The sequence below is a fragment of the Haliaeetus albicilla genome, chromosome 7, assembly GCF_947461875.1.
Source record: "Haliaeetus albicilla chromosome 7, bHalAlb1.1, whole genome shotgun sequence".
In the NCBI taxonomy this organism is placed as follows: Eukaryota; Metazoa; Chordata; class Aves; order Accipitriformes; family Accipitridae; genus Haliaeetus; species Haliaeetus albicilla.
The window spans coordinates 36,207,363-36,228,956 of NC_091489.1; the positions used below are offsets into that span (position 1 = coordinate 36,207,363).

General features: G+C 36.0%; 1 protein-coding gene across 16 annotated transcripts in view; it reads left to right on the forward strand.

The window, feature by feature from the left end:
* Nucleotides 1-19,757, forward strand: part of CCDC88A (coiled-coil domain containing 88A) — a 79,466-nt gene extending 59,709 nt beyond the window's left edge. For 6 of the 16 annotated variants that reach the window (XM_069787670.1, XM_069787674.1, XM_069787672.1 and 3 more), the window contains 10 exons: nucleotides 14-159; nucleotides 790-882; nucleotides 1,072-1,286; nucleotides 7,079-7,162; nucleotides 8,216-8,419; nucleotides 8,720-8,791; nucleotides 9,333-9,419; nucleotides 9,770-9,850; nucleotides 11,288-11,553; nucleotides 13,241-15,836. In XM_069787670.1, the coding sequence (XP_069643771.1) occupies nucleotides 14-159; nucleotides 790-882; nucleotides 1,072-1,286; nucleotides 7,079-7,162; nucleotides 8,216-8,419; nucleotides 8,720-8,791; nucleotides 9,333-9,419; nucleotides 9,770-9,850; nucleotides 11,288-11,553; nucleotides 13,241-14,263 (2,271 nt within the window). In that variant the 3' untranslated portion in view covers nucleotides 14,264-15,836. The other 10 variants (XM_069787686.1, XM_069787685.1, XM_069787680.1 and 7 more) reach the window with 9 other exon arrangements.
* Nucleotides 19,758-21,594: the final 1,837 nt, after the last annotated feature.

Genomic DNA, 21,594 nt, shown 5'->3' on the forward strand with positions numbered 1-21,594 from the left:
TATATTTTAACAGCTGCTTAGCCAGCTTAAAGGAAATCTGGAGGAGGAAAACAGACATCTACTAGATCAAATTCAGACATTAATGCTACAGAATAGAACATTACTTGAGCAGAATATGGAAAGCAAGGATCTCTTCCATGTAGAGCAAAGGCAGTACATGTGAGTTTTTAAAACAATAAAATTACTGTGATTAGGGCAGTTAGACTTATACCTATATTTTTTAAAAAAAGCTTCTGTTCTATATAGAAATTAACATGTGTGCTATTTCTGAAATGTTTCTCTTTTTAAAATAAAAATTTAAATTATATATGAAAAGTAGATAAAGCATGAACATTATATTTTTAGTTCTAAAGGATCAGTGCAACTGTGTTCATTACTGATGATGCAAATGAGGAATATAAATGTTACTTATTCCTCATTCTACTACAAGCAAAGTTCCTAGATTTGTTTGTAAGCTGTAAACTTTTTTAGTGAATTTGAGAGAAGAGAAGATGTGCTTGTCTAAGTGATTCTGTTAGAGCCTATATGCACTTTATTGTTATTAAAAAAGGGGGAAAATTCTGTTGTGTAATAAAGGCAAGTGGAACTTTTTTCAATTTTATAACATTAAACGTAAGACTGCTTGTTTGCTGTTTATCTTTCTTGATTTTTCAGTAAGAAACAAGTCTTATATAAGAAATCCTTATGAAAAGTGACAACTTTCAGATAACAGATATCCAAAGGAACGTGCTACTCACACGTTATACATACATTTTCGAAGCATACATTATCATTAATTTCTGTTTACAGTGACAAGCTAAATGAATTAAGGCGACAGAAGGAGAAATTGGAGGAGAAGATAATGGATCAGTATAAATTTTATGAACCATCTCCGCCAAGAAGGTACTGATGAACATGATATAAAAATAAACACAAATCTAAAACATGACATACCTATTCTGTTCTAGCTGAAAATCAATATTTCATTAAATTTCAGGGGAGCAGAATCATGTCTGTGTTCTTGCATGCAAATTAGGAAAAGTCTGAAGGCATAAGTAATGTATTATAAATGTACTGTATTATTGATAACAGAAGGGGCAACTGGATTACTCTGAAAATGAGGAAGTTGATAAAATCTAAGAAGGATGTTAATCGAGAACGTTTGAAGTCCGTGACCCTTACACCTACCCGTTCAGAATCCAGTGAAGGATTTCTTCAGCTGCCCCACCAGGACAGTCAGGATAGTTCCTCTGTGGGCTCAAACTCTCTTGAAGATGGCCAGACCTTGGGGACCAAAAAGAGTAGTAGTGAGTACTGCAAAACATTTTTTTCTTTTAACAATTCTTGGCTAAATGTTTTTTTTTTTATATGATTAATGATTAAAAATTAAGAGGTGCTGGAAAAGGCTATGAGTTTTGGAGGATTTTTAAAGATAATTTTTTAAATCTTCAGGAACGAAGCCTGAATTAATTTATTAATGAGAGATTTATACTGACTTCTTGCAAACTCCTTTAGCGTTTGGGCAGGAACTAACTTTTAGCATTCCTGTAGCTCTAAATGTAAGCGTTAAAATACATTTACAGTGCTTGGGTAGGATAAAGCCTGCACTATTACTGGGTCAGGTGAGCAGAATTTTGGGTAGAATGTCAGATGCCACCACTAGTCCCCCTTTTTGTTTCTCCCTCTTGTCCCAGCATGAATCCTTCCCCTTGTCTTGGAAGTGTTTTCCAAGCTGTGGCAGTGCTAACATCCTTTAGTTTCTAAAAAGATCTTCTGTCTGTGTGAAGTTGTTCCTCTAGCATCTCGCAAAATGAACAATGAAGAATTTTGATACTACTTGAATATGCAATAGGAAGAGTTAATGAAGAGACATAACCTGTTAAAAAGATATGAATTGTTACTGATCCTAAAGATTAGAGTTAAGTGGCTGAGGGAGAGAATGAGGAGCGTTACAGAGATGTGGATAGAATAAGAATATTCAAGACACAATCTGCTAACCTTGGAAGAGCCTGATGGCCATCATATTAGCATGCCCACAGTATAAAAGGCCAGATTCTGTGCAACACGTACATTTATTATCTATATTTTTTGTTATCCACTCTTGGCATGAATCATAAACTGCCCAATTTCTCACAGCTTGAGAGATAATATTACAGCCAAGTTATCAGGTTATAATGATTCTATTTCATAATTATGTACCAAAAGCATTTTGGCTGTGCATGTAAAAGCATCACAATACATGTGTATTAACATTCACTTCAAATCTTTGCAATACTTTTTTAAAATCTGGTGTCTTGGGTTTCAAAAGACAGCAGACCAATATTCTGGGTTTTGTGCCAGCTATGAAGTTGCTGTGTTAGAAATTATTAAAGCCATTGTAATGTATTTTTTTCCTTCTGTACTTATTGCAGAAGCTTAGTCAAAGTTAAAAACATCCAAAAACACTATTTCAGGGAAACTTAAAATCAGATTTGTGAGTATTTTTTTAATAACTGAAGAAAATAATAAGTTTGAGGGTACATTTTATCACTTCTATTGCTAACTTGTCAATTTGGAAAGCATAGCGTTTTTCAGTGTAAGGGTCTGTCAAGGTTCAAAACGGGTATTTTTAAATTTTAAATAAAGCAGCTGTTGGTTTTACATATAAACTGTAAGTCTTGTGGAATTCAGGAGTGACTGAAGCTATAGTGGATGTATTTGTAAGTGTGTTAGTTTCAATCAGGAGTGTGCATGCTTTGGTTCAGACCATCTGCATCTGTGTCAATGATTCCAAGGTCTGGAAGGGCTCTTTTATGTGACAATTTTCTTTGCATGATACTTGGGACCTTGTAGTGTGAAGTTACCCTCCTGGTGGAGCCGTGGTTGAAGTTACGGTGGCTGATCCTCAAAAGAGGTTTGAAGTTGTTCAGACCTCATTAATTTTCTACTCCATGGACCTTGTTCATGTTCCCCTTAATCCCAGTGTATTTATCCACAAACTGGAAGGACTGATCTAATTCTGGATCCTAACCTTCCTCCATTACACATGTTGCCCTGGAAACCACAGGTTTTGATAGAATTTGGATGAATTATATGCCAATTCAATGCTGGCAATCTTACTGAGACCGTTTGCGTCTGACAAAGTTAAGAGAATATCTCAGTGTGAGAAGTACTGATAATGGTGCACGTTTTGCAGTCTATTTCTTCTGCTTTTAGAATGACTGTAAATTCTAAATATCAAGATACTGTGGCTCCTTTCTTTTCTGTAAGAAGTGGCTTGGCAGTAGTGGCTTCCGCTGAAAGAAGCTACAAGAAAGAGAAAACCTGTGAGTTGCTGCCTGTCTATGCAAATACTCAGGTATTGTAGCTTTCCACACTGGTTGGAGGCAGTTTTTGGTATGGGAAGAGACAAGTTCTGTTACACCCTGATCTCCTGCATCTGGGAATGGAGATGGCTCCAGAGGGAGCTGCTGAGGTGAAATGTCCTGTATGTCCTTCAGAAGGCAAGAGGAGACAGCTTATGTTCCCCAAATTGCAGTCACTGGCACAAATCAGTGGTGGTCTCCAAAGCTAGAGGATAGAGTATCTGACATAAAGTCATCTTTGAGATGTATAGGTTTCCTATCCCATATCCCCTGTCAGAGGAAGTGAGAGGAGATACTGATTCCAAAATTAATTATCCTGCTGCTACTACTACTGATAAATAATTCGCTATGTGAAATCTGTAGATTTTCTTCTTTTGAAGGTGGTGATGGAATCTGTTTTCCTAATACAGGATGCTTTCTCACACAAATATTTTCAAGAGACCTGTTCTCTTACAAAGATAGGTGATTGTGGCGCAAAAATCAGGTTACCCTGTTCTGCAGAGAAGACAGCACCTGAGGTCTCACAGAGTGCTTGAAGCCCTTGTCTGATTCCAGAGGCCCTCTGGAAAGGAGGGGGTGCCTGTATGACTGTTATTGTATGCAGCATAAGTTAAATCCTGCAGGCAGTGTGGATACTGTGTGCTCCTTTGACTGCAGAGTTTCATCTTTGCTTTTCATATCTGTATTCAGTGTGTGAATCAGGTGAGTACCACAGATCTGACATCTACTTTGTGTGGAGCCTTTCATCTCAGGTGGGATAGGATACCATTCTGAGCTTTTGCATAGAAAACCCAAGGCAGGCAAGTGGAATTTTTTTTTTTTTTTCCTGTGGAGAAAAACAGATTACTTCTGCTAGCTTCCACTTTAGCCATTTCAGATTATTAACAATGTCCCAGGGAATTAAGGCTATTAGTAAGCCTGTCGTCTTTAAATAGTAGCACCAGTAGCAGACACATCATATCATAGAAGTAAAAGTAGTATATTGGGCTCCATTTTCTATTACCAAAACATTTAAAAGATGTCTGCCTAACATTTTCCTGTGTGCATGAACAAAACAATTTGAGGATTTTAATACTATCCATACAGAATTCCCCAGAGTATTTCTGGCAAACAGTAGGAGGATTACAAAATGGGAGATTCCTGATCAATGGAGGAATTCTGCAATACTTATCATTCACTCTCGGTTCAGAAAGCAAGAACATGTTCATAGAATACTGAAAAGGGAAAGAAAAGTTAAGGAATTATAACTAGAGTTCTTTGAGTAGGTGATTACTAAGACCAAAATAGTCCTCCTGCCATCCCGTTTTTAAGGTCTGTTGGAATGAAGGTTTAAAGACCTAAAGCTGCCTAAGCTAAACTTTGTGGTGTCCTGTTTGTTTCTGCTGTAGCTCTGCCGTTCCAGTATTTTTTGCAGGACATTTCTTTAGTTGTATTCTATGCAGAAATTAATTACATAATTCCTCCTCTCGAGGAGGTTGCATTTTACCAAAGGACAGGTTTTGATGTATGATTTCCAAGACATCAGTAGTTGCAGTGGAGTTTTCTGTTTGGTACAGTTGCTGAGAGCCATAAATCAGTCCTTTTGGAGGTGATCTGTGTTTAATGAACAAGAATCACAGATGACTCAAATGATTCTTGAACATTCTCTGGTTACTTTTTAATAAGATTAGAGTGGGTGTTTTTAATTAAGAGGGATCAGTTATCTTGTCATAAAGGATTATAGAGGGATCAGTTATCTTGTCTATGAGGGATTATAGAAGTTACAAAAGAATCATGTTTCACCATGATGACAAAAAGTAGAAATAGAACAGAATTACTTCTTTGGTTTGATGGCATTAGTGCTAAAACTGAGTAGTCACCTGTTAGAAAATGTCTCACGCTGTGCCTCATATTCCTTTGGCAGGGAGCTATTAAAAAATCTATGTACTTATATATAAATTAGGTAGACAACATGCATGTCTCCTTTATGGGAGGTTCAGCAGCCTCTCCCCTTTTTTGAGCCAGTCAACATCTATGCTTATGTTGGTTTTGGCTTATTTTCTCAGGATCTACAAGAGGATTAATGCTTTATTGATCTGAAAAAAACCCAAACAAACGGTTATTTTGAAGTACCTACAAGTATATGTACATAATAAAAAATACCTGTATACCTACATAGTGAAAAATTCAAAGGTGAAATTGTATTTAGTGTACTCCTAACTTATATAGGTAGCACATACACCTTTCTTTTCTCCCTGTTCATCCCCACCCCACATCATGAGGACCTGACATAGGAGGGTGTTTGCTGTCCCTCTCCAGTCAAGATAGGGTTATACTCTGCAACTGTGAAAACTTTTGTGTTTGTTCTGGCCACTTGTGGCTGTGCCAATCATGCATTTGTTGGAAGCTGTAAAATGTATTGCATTGTAAACTTCTTACTCAAAGTGCAAACACAGAATAATATGATGGAGAGGGAGATATATTCCTCTTTCAAGGTAGTTCATGTGCACTTGTAAATGCATGTGTATATATGCAGTGCTGTATAAAATAGAAACTGCTGTATAACAAGCTGCTGGTTGAGCAGAAAACGAAGGCAAATGACAAAGCACGTGTCCCAAAGTGACTTCAGAGAGAGAAAATAAGCAGATCTTGGGCTGATAGACTGGACTACACTGCTTTCATATCTGCATAAATAAGAACTTTTCCATTATGCATTTCTTTCTGGATCTCTACATGCCAGTTGTTTGCATGTGGCTCCTGTACGCTTGGCAGTCAGCTGACACATTCATCTGATGCTTCAAAATGCAGGTGTCTGCCAGTAATCAGTTACTAATGCAGAATAGCTGAATCTAAGGACAAGATTAATTTGTGATTTCCCCCTCATCCATCTTTCAATACTATTTGTAATTTTAACTCCATCTCCTGCTAGTATGTATCTCAATTTTCCCTTAGCCCTTCCAAAATGTTACAGCAACGCTCACATTTGGATATTCTTTTGCTATGTTTTTTTTAACCTTGGGTATTTTTTCAGCTAAAAAAATTGGTGTATACCATTCCAGCCAATAAATCTTGTTTTTATTTTTCTTATTACAGATTTGAATATTTGAATATATAGTGCATTATTTCAGTAAAATATTAAAATCATTGCACACAAACAGTAGATTGAACTTAAGGGCCATGTAATTTTTCTACAAGACAGCAGATGACCAAAATTATTAACAAGCACAAAATGTAACAAATGAAGACTGATAATAGATTGTGTCCTACTAGCGATGCAGGGTAAAACATTACTGAAGTTATTAATCTCAAAGAGTAATGATGTGAACACATTTTAAAGTAGAAGTCATACTTAGAGTTGCTTTCATTTTAAGCTTTTTTTTGCTTCATGTTTTTCTTTATGTTCAAGAAATGTTATTTTTCACAGTAAAAACTATATAATTGTCAATTTCTGTAATCGTCTGCAAAGAAGTTATACTTATTTTTTCAAGAGCTTGGCAGTTAGAACTTTCAAACTGTATTACACTCTTCACCGTTATTTTCGGTGCATTTCTGAGTATATTAAAATTTTCATAGTGTAGTTTTCATATTTCAGTGTAGTTTTCATATTTCATTATCACACAGAAGCATGATAATGATGGTTTTTAGCATAGCATACATAGCTTAAACTCAGACATTCATTTCTGTCCTTAGTTTCAACATTTAACTTCCATCTGTTCTTCTCCCTTTTTTTCTTTCATTTCCCTGTTTCCGTTTTTCCTCATGCTATGACATAAAAGTGGTTGCACTGAAAAGACTGCCCTTTTTGAGGAACAGACCGAAGGAAAAAGACAAAATGAAGGCCTTCTACCGTCGCTCCATGTGTAAGACTTTATGACAGTTCAGCTTCTTTTAAATGGCTACACTGGCTTCCATTACTAATTTTTCACTAACCTCTCCCTGGACTGCGCTGTATTTTTCCTCCTATTTTGCAATGTGCAAGTCCTGCTACAATACAAGGAGCTGGAGCTTTTTCTTTTTTTTTTTTTTTTTTAAACCTTGGCACTGAATACTTTATATATGTGCACATGTGCACCCCCCCACACACACACATATATTTACATGCACAAGCACATGCACATACATAAATATATATTCAGTGCATTGTGATTGCATATATTTGTATATATATAGTTGTCTATATACACATGTCTCTGTGTATATAAATTTACAGTGCACTGTGTTAACCTGAATAGTTCCAAATTACACATTTCATAAGCCTTTTGTTAAGAAATCACTGTAATTTTTTGTTTAAAGAAAGTGTAGAAAATAGTGCAAGGCTGTATGGTGGTCTGTCACTCTTCAAGTATTCATCAGTTGTTGTTGCCAAAATGTTGTATTGATTTATTTTATTTTATTTTATTTTTTAACGAGGGGTGGACAATTTTCTCTAGTTTTGTGAAGTAAAGGTGGATATCATCAGATGTCATCTTTTTCAGATCCTTTTATGTGTTGTTATGTAAAATACAGTATCCCTGCAGTAACCTGCACTATGCAAGGATCCCATATCATTGTTGACATTATGTTGTATTAGCACTTTTGCCCATTTTATCCTTATTCATTCCATTTTATCATTGCAAACAGTATATCAAAGCTTCTAACATATATATTACATATCACTGCAGCACAAGCATGGCGATTATACCTAATAAAATTAGTTTTAAGAACCATACTGAACTGAAAGAAGTCTCCGACTTACAACACTTCTCATTCATTGAGCTGATTGCATGTCATAACATGGATGATCTTGTGTTTATATCTTCCAGTATTCAATACGCTTCAATGCTTAGAAAACTGTCAAACACTTTGCAATACAAAATAAGAACAGAAGCAAATACATTGACCATGCTGATCATTTGCTTTCATTTGCATCCCAGCCATGAATGACCTGGTGCAGTCCATGGTCCTAGCAGGAGGACAATGGACAGGTAGTTCTGAGCATCTGGAGGGTCCTGATGATATATCTACGGGTAAAAGGAGGAAAGAATTGGGAGCTATGGCCTTCTCTACTACAGCCATCAACTTTGCAACTGTCAACTCTTCTACAGGCTTCAGATCCAAGCAGTTGCTAAATAATAAAGGTATAGGTAGAAGCTTTTTGCACCGTGATGTGACTATGTGTAACAACAATTTCATGTAAATAATTGGTTTTACTTACTTTTTAAGTTTTTCAGAAAAAAGCAACCTTAATAATTGAGTTGCAGTGCTAAGATACTGAATAGGTTTAGTAACTGCCGTATTTTTCCTACAGAATGTTACCTAAGTAAAAATGGATTGGTTTGAAAAATTTTTTAGTGTATTTTACAGATGATAAATATTTTAATAATCTTTTCATTTTATTTTATTTTATTTTACATCTTCTTTTATGTCTCTGGGTACAGATACTACATCCTTTGAAGATGTAAGCCCACAAGGTATTAGTGATGATTCTAGTACAGGATCAAGAGTTCATGGTAAGATGTAAACTTTAATTAAATGAATTAAGGATATATTATGTGAATGTTAATGAAGTTTGCAAAAAAAAGTGAATGGCATTGTTACAAGTGAGCATGCTTTCTGTGAATGCGTATCTCTTGAATGTATAGTATCATTTCTTCAGATTATTCTTTTCTTTCTTAACTACTATATCAGATAGATGTTCTATATATCTAATAGAAAGTATCTATGAAGTGCATCTGAACAGGATCAAAGCATTTTCCCTTTTAAGAATTTATTTGGTGTTAATAGTAAAATAAAAGAAGTTATAATTTTAATCCTAAAAGAACTAAATCTAAATCTGGCCTGATTTTACAATGTTTATTGTTCAGCAAAACCTAAATTTGTCATGTACTGTATCTTATAAAATCATTATGTGTTCCTTCAAGCAAAGCTATGAAGTGAAAGCTATAATAGATTATTTAGAAGTGAAGTTTTAACTCTAGTACAAACACTTACAATTAGTATGAGCAACAAACATTTTTGAAGATAACAGTGCATTTCCCTTGTATTGGATAGGAGTACAGGACATTATCTGTGCAGATGCTCTTGCTCCTCCTGTTCGTGGCATTTCAACAATGTGCAAGGTTCCTTGTCAAATCTGTTGTAAGTGACCTAATCACGAGCAGCTTTCTGCATGCCCATCCTTTCATCTGTAAAATCCTGGTTTCCTACTAACCAATCAGTTTCAATTCTAAATGTACACTATTTCTCTCTTCCTCTCCCTTGTACCTTACTATTCCTGTAGTGCCCTTTTCTAAAGTGTCCTCTTGGACTGCCTGGAAATCCCTTCGCTTTCTGATCTGTAAGAAACCACTTTGTTGACAAATGGGCATGCTCAGCCTGTGAACTAGTGCATGATTCCTGCCTCTGAGCATTCTGTGATCAGAATGTAAAGGTACCGTGTCATCTGCTAAAATTTTGTTCATCATGGTGTCTCCTAATTTTCCATTTAGCTTCCAGACCAGCCAGCCTTGATAGTGGCAGAACATCCACTAGCAATAGCAATAACAATGCTTCAATCCATGAAGTCAAAGGTATGCTGTAGGTGAATTTACATACGTGCTTCATTTCCATTTCTCTAAGATCATCTACATAGGGTAAAAAAAAACCAAACCCAAACAAAACCAAACAAAAAAAACCCAGAAAAATTCCCACAACACACCACAGCATGTTTTTCCTTAAGAAAGGATACAGGTATTAATAGAACTTACGTTTTTAATAAATATTAGAAGGGTGATATTAGTATATAAGTTTCAAACTATTTTAAACCAAACCTAACCCAAGTAACAACGTTACAAAATAAGAATTCCCCCCAAATTACTTTAAAATCACTTATTTTTAAGCAGAGAAGTTGCTCCATTTTTTTCTCCTAGCATCCTGCTATGTGTGCACTGCTGCTGTAAAGCTGTATAGTGTACAGCACAAACCAGAGAAAATGGCATATGTAATACTGTCCTGTAAACTTTTATATTTTATTCTTAAAAGATGAGTAACGTTCCTGGTTTTAACAATATTCTCTAAATTTCTTATATTATCAGCCTTGATATATTTTTGTTTATAATGGCTGTTCTAGCGGGACATCATTGTACATACTAGACTAGAACGCTGCCAACTCAAGACTTCATTTGATATTCATGGCTTGCATTTATTAAACAGTATCTCTTTGTTTGGAAATTCAGAGATGAATGCTAGCTTAAGATTTTTATTAGTTTATTTTCTGTCTGTTTCATTAATCCCTTCTATAAAAGATTCTTTGAGGTAGTCCTTGCCCCAGTTTCCATACAGTATTAGAAATTTCTGCTGTAAACAATTTATCTTTCTTTAAACATAAGTTCATTTCTTAGGAGTAACTTGAAGTAGGAAACACTTGATTATTAATCAGTATTTTTTAAGCAATTCACAATTATTGAAAAATAAAAAGAATTGGTGTTGTGGAATTTACTTTGCATTTAATGCTATATGCTTCCTTCAGGTCACAGTTGTAATAAACTAGAAGTAATGGCAGAAACTATTGGAGAAGCAGCATTCCTGAATAGTTCTTGTTGAAGAACTATGTTGAAGAAAATATTTTCTTTCCATTCTGTCCTTTGTATTTCATTTAATGTAAAACTCATTAATAGTATATTAGAGTGTGTGCCTCACAGTGATGCTGAACAAGAGTGGAGGCATATCTTTAGCCTCTTGGAGTATAGTATTATGTAGATGGAGGCCCATCGGGGGGGGGGAGGTGTGTTTGTTTTTTTCAAAAAAATCATGTCACGTTTAAAGAGCTTTAAGAGGTAAGTCAGGGGAGTATAATTGTATTAATATATTTGATTTGAATAAAAAAGGACAATGGGATTTTTTAGTATTTTAAATAGAATTATTGTTAACTGAATCTGATAATGTTCCAGATTTGAGTAAGGTTATACTGTTTAACAGCTTTCATATATTTTTCTTACGGAAATACTTAATACCACTTACCCCAAAAGCAGGTGCAGTTAACAGTCAAAGCAGGCCTCAAAGTCACAGCAGCGGAGAATTTAGTCTGCTACATGAACATGAGGCTTGGTCTAGCAGCAGCAGCAGTCCTATTCAGTATTTGAAAGGTCATACAAGGTCTAGTCCTGTGCTCCAGCAAAGAACGCCTGAAACACTGGATAGTCATGGAAAACAGATCAAAACCGGTTCTCCTGGAAGTGAAGTTGTTACCCTGCAACAGTTTTTAGAAGAAAGCAACAAAAGTACCTCAAGCGAGGTTAGTTTAAAAAACATTTTAACTACGTATTATCCCATATATGGGCACAGAATTAATAGAAGACTTATAGTGAGTAGAATTGCTTTAAAACTTTGTGGAGATATTGGTTACACCTGCATTAAGAAGTAGTGTGGACTGTATCCTGATAAACTAGTCTTGCTGTATTACACACAAAATCATTTGGAATTTCGCAGCTTGACCCTTTCTGGGTTACTGAATTAGGTAAGGAAGTTGATCTCTACTGCACAAAGTTGTCCTGTGTACTGATGCATGGTACACTCATCAGAGTTCAAATAGAAGGCCATGAACTCAAAGTAGGTTTACTTTTCTTCTTCCAGTTCAGCTCTTGTCTTCAGTAGGAGCTGTTGTTAGATCTGTCTTACATCAACAGGAAGGAAGACGCTTTACTTCATTCCCTGAGGAGAGACTCTTGTCTGCTTCAGTTTAGTCTTTTTAACTCTACTGAGCAAAAAAAAATTACCTTGGAGCTCACGGAAATCTGAGAGGAGTAAGACAAAGAGAATGTTTCTGTAAATCAGTGGCAGTTTGTTAAAAGCCCAAAATCACCTTGTCTCTGCTAGTATTCCAATTTCTTCATCACTAGTTCTTGAGTAGATCTGTCCAAAACCTGGAAGTGCTCTAGGATAAAGCAAGCCCGTTACTGTGACTAGGTCTATCAAGAGTAAGGATCAGACTCCATCTATTTTTAATGACACAATTGAAATTGAAAAATATACATTCACAGCTGAATTGATTGGGGGTACTCTGTGACTTGAGTCTGGACTAAATTTCCAGGGTTTTTGTTAGATACTTAAAATTATATCTCACCTCTGGTCTCTCTGACAAGGATTTTTGTTTTTTAAGCATTAGACAACACTTTTCTGGCAAAAGAAATAAAAGAAACCACCTGAGTCATCAAGTCTAGTCCCCTGCTCTTCATGAATCACAGAATCCCTTTCATAGCATCACAGAATCATTCAGGTTGGAAGGGTATTCAAGAGGTCTCTTTCCAACCTTCTGCCAGAGCATTTCCTTAATGCTCCTGGCTTTATTCTTTCCAAATTGTCTCTTTTACCATTTTGAAAAAGGCTGAAGTCTTTCTCCACTGAGTCTTTGAATAGTATTCACCTAAACTTTTTTTTCTAGCTCTGAAGTCTTTTCTCCAAAAAGAAAAAATCGGGAACTGTGCGGTCCAGATTTAGGCACCAAGGGTGCCTAAAAGTTATGTGCTTTGTATTACTTTCTGAGATTTTTGTCTTTACTATTTGAGTGTATAAAGAATTAAAGCATTTCATTTTAATTTAGGCTGATCCAGATGATCAGTACAAGTTAAAATAATCATCCATATGAAAATACTTAGGAAGTGTTGATGAGCAGTGGCAGAGGGCAAGTGAGCAAGAAGATGAAGTTTTGATTGTCTGATTTGTTGAGTTAATCAGCATTACAGGAACTAACTTCAGATAGTTGTGATCTGTCTGACACCTAGTTTTCAAAGTACTTGCTTGTAAGCTGTACAGAAGAGTCATGAGTATGTACGGTAAATGTTTAATACCACTTTTAGATCTGAGAAATTTAAAAAAAAACAACAAAACTTTTAAGATTTTTTTCATTAATGTCCAGAAAGATTGCTTAAGAAATGTCAAAATTACAATTCGTAAATTTGTAAGATGTTTCATTTTTTTGACAGATGAAATCTATGAGTGAAGAGAATCTTTTAGATGAAGTCATGAAAAGCTTATCTGAATCTGTGGAGCTGACAGGAAAGGAAAAGCTGAGAAAACAGCCGTCTGCCGGTTGTGGTATTGTGAGATCATTAAGTGTAAAAAATACAGTTGATTTCTCAGATGGACGATCCATTAAACCAGAACAGCTTGTAAGGCCTAGCCTTCGTAAAACTGAAGATACCTACTTCACTAGCTCCCCTATAAAATTTACATCAGGCGCTCAAGGAAAGGCCAAATCAGTTAAAGAAAAGATACAAGCAACTGTATCACAGCGACAATCAAGAGATTGCAATCCTTATGCTACCTTACCTCGCGCAAGCAGCGTGATTTCTACGGCAGAAGGAACTACTCGAAGGACAAGCATTCACGATTTTTTATCTAAGGACAGTAGGCAACCTGTATCAGTTGATCCAGCACCATCCACCGCTGACAGAAGTGTTCCATCAACCTCTAGTGAGTACTCAGCACACCAGTTATCCTCTAATTTTTTTCACTGTGTGGCTTACAGAGTAGATTGTGTTCCACAAAGTGATATAGCTAATACAGTTAAACCATGTAATTTAGGATGTAACTCTGATGTGCCTAAGACTTCAAGGATGGAAAGGTCAAATTTTCGTGAGAGAACTTTGCTAAGCACAGGTGTGTTTGATGATAAAGTCAGTATATCTAGTAATGACAGCACAGGATCTTTTACTGTGGCTCAGCCATTTTTGTCCCTTAACACTGAATTAGTTAGTAATATAAGTGGCTTGCCTCAAAGATCTACATCAAAAACAACTGATCAGGCAAATCTGTCAGCATTTAGATCAGTACCAAAAAACCAAGAACAGCCTTCTGCTAATCAGAAATCTGATCAGAGTGACCTCCGGTCAGTTCCAACTAGTGAATTTGTTCCTACCACCTGTGTAAACACTAGTGAGGCTGAATCCCTGCTACTGGTTTCTGAAGATAATAAAACTGTGTGGTATGAGTATGGTTGTGTGTGATAAGGAAGTTGTATTACTAAATATATATATATAGTCTATTATGACATATAGGTGTTCTTCTCAATGTCCACTGGATTCAGAGAAAATTTCACTACAATGAAAAAATAATTTCTTGTTAGATCTGTGGGTCGTTGTTTTCTAAGAACAATGGCATGGGGCTCAGTTGTGTACTCTAGCATGTTTGAATGTAAAATTGTAACCTCACCAAAGTTTGCATGAAACGTTAATTGCACTGTATATATTTTGCATGCCTTTAAAAGTCTTCATAATACAAGCTATATTTTTATTTCTCACACATTACAAATATTTTGGTTTTTTCCTGTATGTTACTGAATGCATGTTAAAGGAATCGCATGCTGCATTGCCAAAAATGGCACAGTGAACAACATACTTTCCGGTACAAAGACAGTACTTTCCAGTTGTGCTTGTGCTTTCAGATGTGTCAGTAACACATTGGTTATGTATTAGGAGTAAAAATACTCCCCCCCCTTCTTTCAAAAGTGAGATACTAATGAAAAGAAGCATTTAGAGAGAATTCAGTGTCTTACCGTTTTCATTTATGCCATGTCCTGGCATAAATGCACTTTGCACAAGGAACAGGTTATAGCCCAATAATTCAGTGTCTCTAGCTTGCACAATAAATATGAATTACTGTTCATACTTAGTAAAATATTTGAACATTAATAAATACAAAGACCATTCATAATCCTAAACAGAAATGATAATTCTTATGAAGAAGTAATAGTCACATGATATGCAGCACTTGTAATGAAAAAATGACCCTTTCCACCTTTTCCCTTTTGTATGCTTTGTCTTTCCACGTCTGGTGTACAAATGTGGTGAAGTGTATGGTTTTATTAGGAGTCAAATAACAGAGTTATATGAGACTCCTTGTGATGTATGGTAATAAAAACCTGTGTTGATTATGGTGGAAATTCATTTTTTCTTCCTAACAGAAGTAACACTAATATAATAGTAAATAAGATGTGTAACAAAATAACAGAAAAACTGTTAAATTAACACAGTTAAATAAAAGAAAAAATAACAAGTTTGCTTGCAAAATCTTAGGAGTATAGGAATGCTTAGGCTAATAACTCATTAAATCCCAGATGACCAGCTAAAGAGAAATGTTGAAAAGTAATTCCTTAATATGCTACTGTCTTTGCAATTGCTTGAAACTTCTTAATTGTAAATATAAACAGAGTTTAAAATCGTGTCATACTTAAACTACAATTACATGAGGCTTTAGACAGTAGCACTTTATTGCAAGAGGAAATAGTTACTGACAGTTATTGTAGGCCAAAATTGCATACGCTGTAAAAAAACTGAATGAAAATATATCTAGAGGAAAAAATATTTAAAATTGAAAATAACTATTAAAAATAATGAATTGTCATATTATGATTTTTACAGTTTAATTTATTTTGCCAGCAGTTTTGTGGCAGTTATGGTACTGCTGTGTGGGTTGAACTTTAATTCCTTAGTGTTTAACTAGGGAAGGGTAGAAGTGCTGCAAATACCCAGTTCCTCAAGGAAAACCAGCAGACATCCCATATGTTAGTCTATAAGGTCTCCATTTCATACAGGAGAATTGGTGATAAAATGCAGAGATAGCCCTTTCCAGAGCTCCAGCTACATTTCAAGGTGGGGAAAAGGAATGGGAGGAGAAGATTGGATGTTTCAAAGACATTCTGTGGAGGGTAAAATTACTGTTTCAAAATGTAAAGCAGCATCCTTTAACACGTCTGCAGGCATCCATTATTATTGGGCTGATAAATTTCTTGCTTTTCTTCAATGTTGTTCACAGCATGTTCTTAGTTACTGCTGTATTCACTCTAGAATTATCTCACCATTAAAAAAAAAAAAAAAAGCAAATCCAAATCTGAAATACAATCTTAATTTTGCATACATTTACTCTCACACAGCAAGATCATTGTTCTGATCCTGGGTCATGTCATTTGACTTGATTTCTATTAATCTATAGATGTGTTTGAATTGGCTTTGAGATGAACAGTGCTGTTACCTGAAGCGACACGTGCATAATACATTTTGCAAGTTAGGAATTCTAGAGAAAATCTTCTTAGCTCTGAGAGTACTTAATATAAACTCATACTGTTCTACCAGTATCTGTGTTTTTCTTAACTGATTGCAAGCCTGTGTCTTGCAGCGAGGCTGCTTGTTATGATCAGAACAAGGTTCATAGCTAGAGGTAGTATCTTCTATTTAGATCAGATGCTATTGTTCAAGAAATCAGATAAGCTTTCAGGGATGCTATTATCTCGTTTGCCAGCCTTGTCTTGATTAGGTCCTTAGACTGTCACAGCTACAAAAAAATACCAGTATTGTCTCCAGATACATTACGAACTCTCCAGCATGACCACTGAACCCCGACTGGAATCATGAGCAAGGCCAAGGTCTAAAGAGAAATTTTAAAGGTTACCCCTGTAGAGTGAAGCTAAAGCTTGCTATCCAGGCAACAAAATACATTTTATACATTTTTTTTCCAGCCACTGCCCATGGGGCACTTCAGTTTGCGGTTTCATTTCTTTTCACAGCACTAAGCTTTCACGTACAAACCAAATCTGATAGTGAGTATTTATGCCTGATATTTAATGCCTTTTGAGCCTGTGTCTTGCCTTACTCCATTGGGGGGACGGGAGGGGGAGCAGTATTAAAACAGCTTCTCTCTTAAATACAAAGGGCTTCAGAATAACTGAGTGTTAGTGTCTCTGAACACCAGTGTCTCAGATCCTCTGTGGGAGTTCTAGACTAGCCTCATCCAGCTCAAGCTACTATTTTGCATCATTTTACAGATTTGTGATGAATTGCATTTCAGTTCTGAGGATAATAACTTTTGGTGCTCCTATTTGTGCTGCGTTGAGTTCAGCTGCAGTAGCAAAAGCATGCTGCTAAAGATTTTTTTTAATGTCTCTGAATAATAAATTGTCAACATTTCTTTATTGTATATGAAAGAAAAAAATGTTTTCATGTAGAGAAGGATTATTTTTCCTCCACTTTTTGGTCTTTGCACTTTAACAATAACATCATGGATGTCTTTTTTGGTCTGTGCTCAAATAGTGGAAGGATCTGTGAAATTCCTTTCAGATCCAAGCACTACTGCTCCTCAGCCGTTCAAATGGCTGACTGTAAAACACATGGTGCACTCACTCATTCCTTGGACCTTGCTGCCTTTAAAAATTATAAGCTAGGACTTTGCATGGTAACTATAAACATTAAATATATTGCTGCTGGCCAAAAAAGGTTTTATTGTTCAGGCTTAATAATGTCCTTGCAGTTAAAGATTTGCTTGATGCTTTGCTTTAAGTGAATAGTAAATTAAGATACTGCATTTTGCATGTTCAAGCTGTTGCATGCAAAGATAATTTTCTGTTTTGCGGAATTGAATGTGAACATCTCTGTCAATGTGTAGCAGGTAAAAATGCAAGGATGAGTTAAGTTCTCTGCTAGGTTCAGTCAGCCTTAATTACACCTGATTTTTTTTTTTTCCTTTTCATAGACGCAGAAGTTTAGGGTTAGTGTATCTAAAAGTTAAGTATATCTGATTGTGGCTTTGAAAATAATACCTGGTTATTCTAAAAGCTAAGATGAATTTTAATGAGTGTAGCTGAGTAGGTACTTCCAGTGAGTTTCTTCTATCCCTCTCCTCTGTCCTTTTCTCTAAAAAACAAAAAAAAGTGTTTATATATCCTTTTGCTCTACTAATAAGTAGAATGTATTTTAATGCATGAGGGTTTTTTTCATGTCCTGATAAACACAATGAATAACATGAAATGCTTTTCTCTGCAGATGTGGAAGCTATCCCAGAAAGCAGAAATTCAAAAAGCAGGTCTAGGGAGCAACAAAGCTCCTAATTCTATTACCCACTACATGAGATGTGGGCCAAGTGGTGAGTTTCCTGCCCAAAATGTAAATGAGATTAATTTCATTTACAACAAACTAACAGCATTACATATAAGAACAAGTGCACATTGCATTAACCAGATGTAAATACTGCTTGCTTAACTGGCTTCTGTCTTGCTTATTAGTTAAGCCAGAACAGGTTGTATTACAGCAGTTATTTTGCCTGTGTAGGCAGGGAACTTCATCCCATTTAGCCTTTTGCCTGTAAAAATTACGTTTATTTTTATTTTTCAAATCTCTTGGGAGAAGAAACTTCAAAGAAATCACTTTAAGAAGTAATATTGAAGTCAGTTCTTAGAAAGGGACAGATAAATCTAAAAGAATAGTTTAACAGAACATAACAGAGTATTCTATACTACAAGGAAACTGCCTTTTTATAAAAGCTTGTCTTTGGCATTCTGTCCTTCTCTTGACTTCATTAAAACATCTTTGATGCATGCTATTAGTGCTGTTAGTTCTGTTAGTGACTTAACTCTGTATTTTATACTTCTACACTTTAAGCTTTTCTTATGTTCTTTTCTCTTTCTACCTTTCAACTGAACACAGAGAGAAAAGTGTCCTTCAGTATCTCAGTATGAAGCCTTTATATCTGAAGTAACAAGACAGCGACTGTAGGAATCATTAATAAAAATTAAGGGAATTTTTTACATTCTTCGTGACTAGAGCAGGCAAGAAATAAAAACCTACCTACCTTCCTTCCTTCCTTGAATCAAGGAGCTCTACTGGAGTCTACTGCCGAAAATTTGTAGATGGTCTTAGGAATTATTGCACATTGCACTGTTAAGATCTACTGAATAAAGGACAGTTCTCATCTCCCTAAGGACCAAGAATTTTAAGGTCTCAAGAATTACTCCAGGGGAAAAAAAAATACTTCTTTCATCTTCCGTTTATGAAATTAGCCACTGATTTGCTTAAGCTTCTGCTAATAATTAGCCAAAAAAACCAATAACTAGCAGTTTATACTTACTTCTGTAAATCTAAAATAAATGCTGTAGTATTTTGTTGAAATTGACTGTATATACAGATACAAAAACCTCACAGCTTGCTGGCACTTCACTGCCTTATTTGGTTAGCATAATCTGCATGAAATTGCTCTTTAAAAAGTTTATGCTGATTTTTGTTGCATAGTGCAAGAGAAAAATTTGTTTACATACATGGAGAAGTTCAATAACTAACAGAAGTGGGAGTCATGGGATAATCGTATTACATAGAAATTGTTTGTCATTTGTGTTTTTCACATTCCCAAGTTATTCTGCATATATATGTTCAGATGTTTCTGACAGGAAATTGTCAGGTATGATTTTTCGATAACTTTTATTTTAATATAAGGCTGTTTTCAACAAATGGCACTTCCAGGATAAGACTGTCTTACCGTGTTTGTGTATTGACTAATTTTTTTTGTTTGTCTTTTGACATGAGCTGATTGTGGCTTAGGAGGTTTCTTGATGGCAAAACGAAATGTAAATAATATCATATGCATTTTACAATCAGTTCCCCTTAAGGTTATCTTTTACTAGTAAGATACATTTTGTTCATTACTGATTTATATTAAAGTCAACAAATGTTATCGGTACATTCAGTGGTTGCATACATTTGTTGTCTTGAAAGCATTTGCAGAGAGCTCAAAGGAAGTGTACGTGAACTTCTAAGCAGATCCAAAATGAGTTACCATAATTACGTTTTATTACAAACCAGTAAGCACATTCAGATTCCTGTTCTAAAGGGTTAAGTTAATGGTGTAACCTCCTAGTGTCCTGTCTTCCAACAGGCGTGTACATAACTTCACCTACAGCTATCTCCATTCACATAAGTAAAGGTAAGCGTGACATAACTTGCAGAAGTAGGGTTGCAGACTACCTGTAAATTGATGGCGCTGCTGCTTAGACTCTGTGGTAGAGCCACCACAACTTCAACTTCATAAAAGCTTGATTCTTGAGGCTTACAGGTTTTATCATTTGTGAAGTCTCAAGCAATCAGGGACAGCTGGAACAGAATCGTCTTTCACTGGAGAGAGAATGCAGTTCAGCAGATTCAAAAGCCTACTGGCAAGTCATTTTTTTATTTCCCTGAAAGTTTGTCAAAAAGGGGAAAAAAGAGGAAAGTTCAATAAGCTTTAGAAGGGGAAATTTTCTGGTTTTTTTTTTTCTTAAAATGACTTCCTTCTGAAATACTTTTTATGATAAAATGTGCTAAAAGATCTAGATCTAAACAGAATATTTTGGTTATACAATATAAATATTTGGTTCAGCCTGGGATTGTTTTCACAGAGACTTTAAACATTTTTTGTTTTTTCTCTTAAGTGAAAATACAACCAATTTTGCAGCTTTCCAACATCCAGGATTTCCATTCTTCCTCTGAAGACGTTTCTGGTATTTCATTAAAATCATTGGTTTATTTTCATTACCAGCTCACACTAGCATCCATTTCTGGTCCCTTATTCTCAGTGTCAAGATTTTCACTGATTTCAGTGGAAGCATGGTGAGTTTTGCAGAGCATCAACATATATTAGCAATCCCAGGCGTGTTCTGAAGCCCAGAGCAATCCTGAAATGCAGCTCCACAATAATTTTGTAGGCAGCCAGAGCTCAGTTTGCATTTGGAATATTTTCCCACGTTGTAACTGACACTGTGACATTTTTGAGAAGGATTTGGGGCATTCCAAGCCATGCAATGACAGCTACGAGATGTCACCAGAGGGGTGGGTGGGATGGATGGCAGTGGCTGGAAGACGTGCAGTATGTCAGGGCCTGTATACCTGTACACAGGTAATCTGTGTGTTCCCATACGCACTCAAAGCTCAGGGCACAGCTGAGTTTCTGCCCCAATACCAAGCAGGACAGACAGAGCCCTGGTGTGCCCGGGAGGAAGAGTACTCTAAGTACAGTAAGAATCTGGTGTCAAGCCTGGTTTCTGTGCCATTCCTGTACTGCAGCATAGGCAGAGCCATAGAGACTGAAGGAAGAGTTGCCTTTATAGAATTTCATAGGCAAAGATAGAAAGTCTGGGATGCCGGTAGCCATTACCAAAGGCATAGCTGTTATGAGAGAGAATTGAAATACCATAAATGTTAGGAAAGTATCTCCAATTCTAAATTACAGTATTTTCAAGCTCCTTTCAGGGCCTGATTGTGACAGGATTCTCTGAGCTCTCTTGACAACAGAGGACTGATGCATTTCAAACTATTGAACTCTAACCATTCGGTAGCGTTACTATTTTTAGAAGAACATGTGTGTCTTGAATTAACAGATTCAAACTGTAGTGCCAAATGCTGTCTGTATTCACAGAATCCAAACCACTGTGTGTGTGTGTGTGTAGGTAGATTCTCCGAGACCCTGGGAATTAGGCAAGAGTGGCATGGCATATTGCCACGACTGCACGGCACGCGCTTCTCTATGAGGAGCGTTGCTGGGC